This window comes from Octodon degus, unplaced genomic scaffold (assembly GCF_000260255.1).
Source record: "Octodon degus isolate 3935 unplaced genomic scaffold, OctDeg1.0 scaffold00015, whole genome shotgun sequence".
In the NCBI taxonomy this organism is placed as follows: Eukaryota; Metazoa; Chordata; class Mammalia; order Rodentia; family Octodontidae; genus Octodon; species Octodon degus.
Window position 1 is genome coordinate 10,079,294 of NW_004524591.1, and position 11,489 is coordinate 10,090,782.

Here is an 11,489-nt window from a genome sequence, read left to right on the forward strand (position 1 = left end):
GCCACCCTTCTTTCACACCCGTACTTGGAAGCCATTCTCTCTCATTACTTGGCTAATTCTTACTCATCCTTTAAGACAGAGTGGACAAGTCACCTCTTCAAGGAAACAGTCCCAATAATCTTCGCCTGCTCTGAAATGCCTGCTGAGAACCCCTTTAATAGTGTCTGTGGCTGCTTCACATGTGCATTGCTTATGAGAATGCCACTTTTATGTACCTGCAAGATCCTTAAGTATGTGGCCTGGCAATTTAGTATTTCCAAGTAAATGTATAGTAGGTGCTCAATAAAAGTTCAATAAATGATTTCTTAGAATTGATAAGTGACATATTTTCCCTACAATTTGAGATACCAGATTGTTAGTGCCTAAACCTGGCTGGCACACTGCAGGAACTTCATGATACCTATGAACAGAAAAGAAGCCTCTATACCCTGATACCTTATATCTGTGTGCCCTTTGCTCTCATCAGAAGGGTTTCTTCTCAAGCAGACTGGCGAGCCTCTGCCAATTCTCATTTTCTTTCTGGGAACATCCAGCGTTTCTGTCATCTACTGTGAGAGTCTTCTCTGTGCAGTTCCCACTTATAACTATGCCTTTTCTATCTATCTAACCCAACACGTCCCAAAGGTCATTCTTTGCAATACCAGCCCTAGATAATATTTATCTTTGTCATAGGAGAAAACAGTATCTAAAGAAGTCCTACAAAATGCTGCATGAAGTAACATTAAATTACTTCCAAATTGCAGGCCTATTCTGACCAACTTAATCTGCAAAGGTTCGTTTTGAATATTTAAGTGGGAGACAGTATATACAAATTCCCAAACTTACTTGACATGAGAACCCTTTCCGTACTTCAAGTCTCCTGTGGCCGTGTCCTACAGAAGACATGCTGGGAAACGTTGGTCTGTTCTTTGATTAAATTATGAGATCGTCCTGTAATTCAGGATCCACACACACTCACGCCCACGTACGTACACAAGCACGTGCTATCATTCCTGGGTTACTTAAATTTTTCACATCTTAAATTTCTTTCCAGTCACATAATGGCTTACTTGCAACTGGTAACTGCAAAACTGTTCATGTCGATCGCTGTCCCATGCAATAGAGCTATGTAAATATTCTGATACATTTTTGCAGGAACTTCTGCCCCTTTTGCCCGGCACCATTGCTGGTGAAATAGAATCAACAGCTGCCAACCTCAACAATTTGGTCGTGGAAGCCTATAAGGTATGTATACACTGTACACAATTTTCCAAAGAAACTTCCACATTTCTGCTGCAAGGTATGAACCAATGCTGCATGATCTTGGTGATTCAAGTAAAAAGTTTTATCAGGAAAGCAGCGGTACCATCGAAGAGCAGAAGATTAGGAACTAGCGCATGGAGTTTAGCTCTGGCTCTGCCGTGACATTGCTGCTATCCTTTTGATACTCACTTCAACTTTCTGCTCCTTCTTTGTCCCATTGACGGAAAACTTAACACTGGGCCACCTGCAATCTTTGCAAATTTGTCACTCAGAGAGTCACACATCATGGCTAAAGAAGGCAGTTTATTAACAAGAAAGTGTATAAAGCTCTACATCACAAAGCATGTAATTCACACTATTATTTAAAGTAAATGTCTTCCCTGGAACATTCTATCAGAGATGTGAAAGTTACGAAGAAGGGTCTGTTGGCTTCTCTATGGTCATTTGATTGTGCACACGATTGTTTAGCAGTCTTGCCCAAAGAGTTTGACTAAAAGAGTCACCCTAATAGATACAGTACTGTATTCAACCAGTGGTCATATGCTATCATCAGTTTTGCAGAGAGTGAATGCCTATGTGCAAGAAGGTTAAAGAAACATCTGCTTCTTCAAACTGGGCCATACCCAGATATAATAATCACTACTGGAATGCTGTAATCCTAGTGACTGTTATTTTCACACTGCTAAGAAGCACTCACTTTCCGTGTATGACTTCATTTATCCTCATATCTGACCTTTAGGGCAGGTGTTAGGTAGGTGTGTGGAAACCAAGAAGTGGAGCAAATCCATCACAACTAATGGGCAAAGGCAGGATCCGCATGCAGGTGTTTCTTCCCTCCATGCCCCAGGTGCTTCCTGCACTGCGGTTCCGTATGGATGATGTCTACTTGAATTGATGGGCCGTTTATAATGTCTTACTTCCCCACATTCTTGGACTCTGTTCCCAGCACATGCAGAATTTAACCAAGTAAATAGGAGCCAGACTGTTTCCGAACAGCCTCAGGCTCCTTCTCTTCTGATTTTCTTCAGGCAATATCTCTCATCAATTTCACTACAAAACAAAAAGACAAAGAATCGATACAGACTATAAAATGAGGACCCTGTTTATTTTTTTTATGTATTTTAGTACAGAGTCTTACAGGATCTTACTACACAGATCAGACTTGTAGTGATCTTTCTGTTTTCAGTGTCCCAAGAGCTGAGATTACAGGCACATACTATCACCCCCAGTCTCAATCGCCCTCTCAGTGCCCCCCAGGAGTGACATCAGGGCTGGCATGCTGAGGATCAAACCTACTCCCTACATCTGCCTAAGCAGGTGCTTTAACCCACTGAGCTATCTGGCCGGCCCTTAAATTTATTTTTAAATGAAAGTAACTTTTTTAGATTTATTTTTACCTGGGATTTGTTATATATCTGAAAATTATGCTGAATGAAATAAGGAAAAATATCTAAAATTGCATCTCTCTCACTATGGTACAAGAAAAATCAAAACCAGGGAATTTTTTTGCTAAAGAAAAATCAAATGTGTATACAATTCATTTTGGTTGATAGTTTATTCCTAACAACAATCCAGGTAAGGAAGAGACCTATACAACTAGGCATCACCCTGTGTTTGTATGCCTCAAAGCACATACAGTGACCTGTGTTGTCACCGTACCAACGGAGACATCAGTTACAGTTTCACGTCCATTTCTTTAGAAATGTGGGGTGTGGTAACCCACGATGGTTCTGATTACCTTTGCAATGGAAAAATTCTATTATATTTTTTAAAAAGTTTACCCTAACTAACTTCCTTACATCGAGATTCTGCTATTATTTTTATATGTCTACATTTTTTGATTCTTCTAAAATTCGTCTTGTTTCCATGGTCCCACTGAAACAATCCCCAATTCATTGAAGAATCACACATCAGGGGAAAATAAGAATCTGTCTCATAAAGGGAAGCTTAAGATTGTGTAAGGAGTTCAGTTTCTATATCCCAAAACTGAGGGAAAAAAGGTTTAGAAATTTAGACATTTGTGTTCACACACAGCTTTAAAAAACATTGGCTTAACAGCCTTAAAGTCTTAAGAGAAACTAAATTTCACAAAAACAAGCAGAGAACACTTACTATATTTAGCATTTTCTTCTGACCTTTCAAACTATTGCCCACCAACATTATATGCCACTGGCAATGTCTATTGGCTTACTAAACTTAATTAATAATTGCAGTGTATGAGCTTTCCAGGTTAGAAAACACAATTTTTAAGAAATAAAATTACTAAGGTTTGGCCTGATAGCTCAGCATACTAAAGCACCTGCCTAGGCAGAGCGCAGCAGCTGGGGTTCCATCCCTGGCCCTGGCGTGCAGTGCCGGCCCCGCCCATGGGGCGTGCTGAGTTGGTGACGGAGACTGGGCGTGGTGGCACATGCCTGTAATCCCAGCACTTGGGAGGCTGAAAACAGGAGAATCAATATGAGTCTGATCTACATAGTGAGACCCTTTAGACCCTGTAGACCCTGTCCTAAATACAGAAAAATTAAGAAAGAAACTTATTAAAGTAAAAAAATGAAAGCCATTAGAAATTGTTTACTTTGTACATGTCACTCTTAGATATAGATATATATAGAGGTAGAATGTGTGTGTATATATATATATATATATGCTTTCCCTTCTTTTGTTTTTACCAGTCTAAGATGTGGGGTTTTATCTGAGGTAGACCCCTAGCTTTATAGGACACACTGCACCCACAGCAGTGTTTAAGGAAGCTGGGACCTTTGGAAGTCAGAAATTGTGAGAGAAGAAATTAGTGGGTGCCCTAATACAGGACGGGCATTAAGTGGATGTTTACTTAATGATGTTTAAATAAGTAAATGACTGAATGGTGGTTTCCTTCCCAGTAAAAGGCTCTACTTTAGAATTAAGTCTTGAAACTAACTTAATTGACACAAGCAAGGGCCTGGAGACTTGAAAAGAATTCTAGACCATTTGTTGGAGAGCCATTAGGGCCATATGTGTCAGAGAATTCTTGTAGGTTTAATATAAAAATGTGCTCCCCAAGAAGTGCCTTTCAATTCTGTAACAGGAAGCCATTCAGGATACTCAGAGTGCTTGAAATTAAAATTTTTAATCTTAAATGTCAGAAGCAAACAGTCAAAATCCACCCTTTATGGTATGTACTCTCATGGTGTTGTTTAAACTTTATCAAAATACAAATGGAGGGCCGGGGAGATAGCTCAGTGATGTAAGTGCCTGCCTGGAAAGTGCAAGGTCCTGAGTTTGATCCCCCATAAAAAAAAATACAAATGGTATTGCATTTTTGTGAGTCTAACTGAGTGAGAAATAACTGAAATAATCAAAAAGCAGTCCTGGATATGTCTGTACAAATAGGAAATTGAAATACAGATATCTCATCCATCGGTATTTCTTACATATTTCAAATATAATTGGTTCATTTTATTCATCTTTTTATACGAACACATTCTGATTTGGTTAAAAATTAAATCTAGAATGATTTGCTAAGCCTGACTCTGCTTTGTTGCTCACACCTGACACAACTGCACTAAGTAAGTCAAAACTGATGTCTTTACAGAAGCTTATTTCAGAAGTGAAAATTCAAGTGGAAAACCAGGTACAAGGCGTCTATTTTAACATAACTGCCATCTGTCCAGATGGGGCCCGGAAGCCAGGCATGGATGGCTGTGGAAGCGTGACAAGCAACGACGAGGTACGTAGCCTCGCAGCCTCCTCACGGAAGATGCACTCGTCCTGGGGCATGCTTTCTCACAGAGCACCAAACCATTCTGAAAAACTACAGGCTCCTCCCAAGAACACACTTCAAACTGAAAATTATTGTCTCTCCTTGTTCTCATTCAAACAACTACTCTCAAACTTTCACATTAAAGAAGCATGCGCTACATTAAACACTTAGCAGTAGCCTCATACGTTGGTGTCACAACGGGTACAGACAAGGAAAGCTCGTCTGTACAATCAAGTGATGGCTATAGTTGTAGCGAGGTTTACACCTTGTTAGTTGCGAACCGCACAGTCTCCCAGTAAAGGTGAGGTTGAAAGCAATACACCGGATGGTTAGAAAGGCTAAGAAGGCTAAATCCTTCCACTTTGAGATTGTCTCAATATATTCAATGTGAGAGAGGGAACAATAAAGAGCAGCATTTAACCTAAAGATGGATGAGATAGAATGTGAAATCCGGACGATAGAAGCATCAGGAAACAGGACGAGGAGAGGGATCGTCTAAGCACTGGCACAAGAGAGAACAGAAAATACGTTCGGAGGAAATCCTCACAGAGTGAAGCGGTTTTTACTTAGCTATTCAGCCTCTGAGATATCAGTTGTCTCATTATTAAATGAATAGCTTGGACTAGATGGTTTCTACTATCTGTTCTAATTTACTGTTCTATTAATTACTTCAGTGTCATAGTAAAGAGAAAACTTTAGTCAAAGAGATAGAATATTCTGAGATGCCAAAATTAATAAAAATAGACTTTTCTTTCTCTTTAGAGTGTATTTTTCTCCTCTTGAATTTTGGAACCTGTGGGTGGTGTGATTGAGCCTACAAATTTGTAATTTAAATTAATTATCACAAGTTTCTAATTCTCTAATTTCATTTATAATAATCCCTTGTATTTTATTGAAAAGACATATGCCAGTTTACAAAACATTTAATTCTCATTAACTTGAGAGAAAAATTTTTTTCTGGTGAAAAGTAACTTATTTTCTGGAAAATTAAATAACTCACAAAATCTCAAAATTAGAAGTTTTCCTTGCTTCTTACAGGCTTTTTGTTTGTTTTCTTTGCCTGCTTCCTTTTCCCTCTTTAGATCCCAGCAAATATTATAAATGATTTGGTTTTCAGAATAGTCACCCGACCTCTTAATTATACCAAGCCCAAGTGCTGCTGAACTCTCAGTAAGGGCACTGACAGCGTTATGCTGCACATCTGCTAATTTGTTGTTATTGTTGTGGTTGTTTTGAGACAGGGCCTCCGCATATCGTCCAGGTTGGCCCTGAATTCACTACACAGTCCAGGCGGGCCTCAAATTCACATGATCCTCCTACCTCAGCCTCCCAAGTGCTGGGATTACAGGCATGCATCGCCATGCCCAGCTCTACTATTCTTAAAAATGAAAGCATTTAAAATAAAGCACCAACTCCAAATGTATTCTATTATTATAGTAATGATTCAGATTTCTAATGCTTAGGGGCTGGCTAGATAGCTCAGCAGACTAAAGCGCCTTCTTAGGCAAGCACAGGGACCACGGTTCAATCCCTGGAACCACATGCCACACCAGCCCCACCCCCAAGGTGGGTTGTGCTGGCCAGAGTCTGAGCGTAGTAGCGCATGCCTATAATCCCAGCACTGGGGAGGCTGAAAGTAGGAGGATCATTACGAGTTAGAGCTGTGTAGTGAGACCCTGTAACAACCATATACATTTTTAAAAATTCTAATGTATAGAAAAACTTAAATTTAGATATTTTGTATCATGCTACATATAATTCTCAACCAAAAAACTCAGCACTAATTGTGACAAATTTCAGTCCAACATGAAGATACACACACACGCGCGCACACACACACACACACACACACACACACACACATTTCCTAGAGGACCTGAAGATGTTAAGGTAGACCAAAAACTAAAATAGACATATTAAATCAATCTTATTTTGGAAAAAAGAGAAATAGAGAAAAACAATTAAAAAATGACAGAAGAATAAAACCAATTTCTGCCAGCCTGGTTCTACAGTTCCGGACAAATATCTCCAGCTGAGGTAAAGGTGTAACTCTGGGAGAAGTCTCAAGACTTGAAAAGGAGTCCCCAGCCTGTTTCCTTGAGCAATAACACAAGAGAAAACCTTGTGTTGTTCTTCCACTGACAACATATATAAAGTTTAACTCTGAGACTTTACTTGGAGCTCTAGCGGGAAAAAGAAAAATTGCATTTGAATATCTCAGGGTTTAAAACTTGTAGAGCAGAAGGCCTTTGCTTTGGTTTATCCATCCCTAGTACCAAATATCCAGGAACATTGAATTTTCAGAGCTCGATCTAGAAAGTGATATGTCCTTTGTCAAGTTTTCTAAGAAATTAATCATAAAAAGTGGAGTAGACACTTCTATAGGTACATTCAGTTCTGTTAAATAATATATTTTAAGCAATTATTCCTTTTTAAATTATCTAAATAAAAAATTCTGAGGCTAGGGAGATGGCTTGGCAGCCTGGTAAGTGCAAGGACTCAAATGCAATCCCTGGCACCACATGCCTTGCTGGCCCTGCTCCAAGACAGCCACCAAAAACTGAGTATGGTGGCACATACCTATAATCCCAGCACTGGGGAGTCTGAGCTACACAGCAAGACCTTGTACCAAATAAAAAAGATTTTTTTTAATTTTCCAAAATAAATAAATGATAAAGAGAAATATTTATCTACATATGAAAAAGACTAAATATCTATTTACAAATACTGTTAATTTCTCTAAGATGCATATCATATGGATTCAAATGTTATTGACAGGTATAAAATAGTCAATAAAAAAAGACGCCAATAGATTTCCTTTTTCTTCTGAAATTTAGGTTCTTTTCAATGTAACAGTTACAATGAAAAACTGTGATGTCACAAGAGGAAAAAATTATGCAATAATCAAGCCGATTGGTTTCAATGAAACCACTAAAATTCACATACACAGAAGCTGCAGCTGTCAGTGTGAGGACCGCAGAAGGCCGCAGGGGCGCTGTGTAGATGACACCTCCCTCGACTCCAAGTGCTGGCAGTGTGACGAGAGTCGCTGTCACTTGGAAGAAGATGGATTTCTGTCGGAAAGCTGCAAGTTGCAGAAGGACCAACCTGTGTGCAGTGGCCGAGGAGTTTGCATTTGTGGAGAGTGCCTATGTCACAAAACTAAGCTCGGAAAAGTTTATGGAAAATACTGTGAAAAAGATGATTTTTCTTGTCCCTATCACCATGGGAATCTGTGTGCTGGTGAGTACGAGCGTACGCAGGTAGCTCCGAGGAGCTGCTGTCGCAGCGGCACGCACGTGAATGTACATTTGAATCGCATCATCAGTTGCCACTGCTGGACGCAAATTTAATGTTCACAGTTTTATAGCCCTTGAAATGACGTCATGGCAGTAGACTTAAACAGTACAGAATTCGTACATTTGCAATTGAAGTATATAGTCTAGACTGCCAAATAAGAACCTCACATTCATTATTAGTTTCATGTATTCCTTGATCTTGTAAAGAACGAAACCAGAGAAGAAAATGACTGCAGAGAGCTGACACTTTTTGAGAAGAATAAGGGCATTCTTCCACAGGGCTGGAGTCACTCCGGCAATTGGTCACTCCCTGCAGCTTGCTCAGAGGCTTTTATTTCTGTCAGGAGAAGGGGAAGTGAACTATAAAAATATACTTTTCATTCACTGGAAAATTCTTAATGCATCATCATAGATGGTATTGTAAGTTTGTGGTAATTTAAACCTCACCAGTTTATTTTTGGAATAGCCCCAGCAACAGAATAGCCAGAGGACAGCGTTCTTCAAGAAAATACTGGATTACTAAGTAATCTAGAAGAGGAGTGCCTCTGGCCACACACAGACCAAATTTTAAAGTGAAATAAGTGAAAATAAAAATAGTATAAGGGTTACTTTGTGGCTAATTAGGTTTACTGCTACCTAGAGGTTAAATAAAAAAAAAAATCTGCTGATTGTTTGAAAGTTAAAACAAAGTAGTTTTTTAAATAAGTTAAACTATGTGGTGTCTGAGTTATGTGGTATTTCTTTTGTAACTGTATAGAAAATTCACTTATCCTGAAAACATCTTTTTAGTATTTGCAATTTAGTAGATAAGTGTTTGTGAAATTATTGATGCATACAAATAATTGTCCTAGACGTATGGAAAGTAACATATTAAAAAAAAAGTTTGGGCTTTGATCCCCAGAGTGCCAGGTTGACCCCACCCCCAGGGACCACTGAGCTGGGGATTGAGACTGGGCATGGTGGCGCGCACATGTGATCCCAGAGCTAGGGAGGCTGAAAACAGGAGGATCACTACAAGTCCAATCTGTGTAGTGACACCCTGTAGACCCTGTACTAAATACATTTTCTTAAAAGTGTTTTCTATTCTGTTTAAGTTAAAAATTTGATCAGTATTACCTCAATACACAATGGAAAAAATATGTATATATTCTATTTCAAACACTTACTCAGCTGTACCTGATATTGTGGCTAGGCTAGATTAAAAAAATGATTTGAGAATGAACCACCAGTTGACTGCTATACTTTACAGAGAAAGAAAATATTATTTTACAGGAAAGAGAAGAACTTTTCTGAGATTGTTACCTTTAGCTTCAGTCTCTTAAAGAAGCCTCAAACACATTTGAGAATCTCAGTCTCAAAACTCAATGCACTGACCCTCTGATACAACCCTGGCAGTACTGAACCACGAGCGGTTGGGAATCTGCCTTGGATTATTTGTGCACAAGTGCAAACTGCAGGGCTGACACACATGGAGAGAATAAACACATGTTCTCAGGTCAACTAGTTAGGATCTGGTGCTCAGGCTGTACAAGGATCAGGGTCTGGTGGACATTTGTTTGGCCTGAATCTCATTAGTTTTACACTTATCCAGTTGGGCTGATTCAAAATTAGACTCTATGGGACACTTAACCTATGACATACTCAGCACTAAGAGAAGATAGGAGTGAAGAAAAGGATGGAGAGAAAGAAGGAAAGAAAGGAAAAGGAGGAGTGAGGGGAAAGGTTGTTTGTTCCATAGTCTAATAAGCTTAAGACATACTATATAGCCCTGTAAATTTTACTCCCTCTTGGAGACTTCTAGTTCATATTGGCATGTTAAGTTTAGGTCACTGAGTCTAAAACCCACTTAATTATGCAAAGAGTGTTTCTTCATCATATTCATCCATAAATGCCCTTCATCACTGCCACCTTGCCCTGACACCACACACACACACACACACACACACACACACACACACACACACACACACACCATCTGCCTTTTTCTCTTCCAGGAACCAGTTAACAGCCTAGATTAGGGCTACCTTGCCAACTTGCGAAACAATGCTCTTCAGCTGTGGAATGATAGGTCAGACTTCTCAGGAGACCTGACCTCTAGACCCAGCCTGAGCACCCTGAAGCATGGGCCATGTGTATCCTGCGGTTTTTCAAAGTTACCAACAACTCTTGGCAATAGCAAGACCGCAGTAGCCGCATATATCGTACAAGCCATTAACCAAGTATTCCTATTTTTTCATTACTTCAGATTTTGTCACTTTAGATTTATGTATTTTAATTTAAAACCGATTAAACAATGGCATTCAAGTGGTCTGACAGCCACCAAAGCAGCGGCTCCCTTCACACTTGTTAGCACAGTATATTAGCACAGGGCGATGCTCTGCAGTGAAACAGCTTTAGAAGCAGACACACCTAAATGGCAGCACCATGTCAGACAGATGTGGAATAACGCTGTTTTCATTCGCTTGACTGCTCCTGTGTTTCCCTGGAGATGGGAGGGGAATCCAGGTTTGGAAACTTGCCAAAGCCAGTGGCCTCCGTCACGTAGATCCTGGTATGATTCTTTGCAGGGCACGGCGAGTGTGAAGGTGGCAAGTGCCAATGCTTCAGTGGCTGGGATGGAGATCGGTGCCAGTGCCCATCAGCATCGGCTCAGCACTGCATCAATCCCAAGGGCCAGGTGTGCAGCGGAAGAGGCACCTGTGTGTGCGGCAGGTGCGAGTGCACCGACCCCAGGAGCATCGGCCGCTTCTGTGAACACTGCCCCTCCTGCCACACAGCCTGCAGTGAAAACCGGTATGAGGCCTCTCCCTCCTGTGCACAGAAGACAGCCCTTCAGACAACGCACTTTGTTCTTTAGTATCCCCGCCGTAGGCTTCCTAGCTTGTAGACAAATTGTTACAGCATGCTGAAAAAGTCATTGAGTAGGGACTTTGAGAAAATAAGGTGCTTGGATTCCAATATTTAGCTACTAAGTAGCTGCAGGAGCATCAGAATAAATCCAGGTATTCACTATCTTAGTTTCTCTTAAGTAAGTTTTGGAGAAGAGCTGTCTGTTACCCAGCTGGCTAGAAGGTAATTGTTTGATTAGAATGCATAGTGAGGGAAGGGCAAGGGGAAAGTACAAAGGATTTAAATAAAAAGAGAAAAGGAACAGTTTTGGTAAATGAGGAAGGGAAGAAGGATTAAGGATAAGGAAGGGGGGGGGG

General features: G+C 40.2%; 1 protein-coding gene across 1 annotated transcript in view; it reads left to right on the forward strand.

Moving 5' to 3' along the window:
* Itgb8 (integrin subunit beta 8) overlaps positions 1-11,489 on the forward strand; it is a 95,955-nt gene that overhangs the window by 78,837 nt on the left and 5,629 nt on the right. Inside the window, exons 10-11 of the mRNA XM_004626453.2 lie at positions 7,822-8,227; positions 10,851-11,076. Of these exons, the coding sequence (XP_004626510.1) occupies positions 7,822-8,227; positions 10,851-11,076 (632 nt within the window). The remainder of the gene's footprint in view (positions 1-7,821; positions 8,228-10,850; positions 11,077-11,489) is intronic.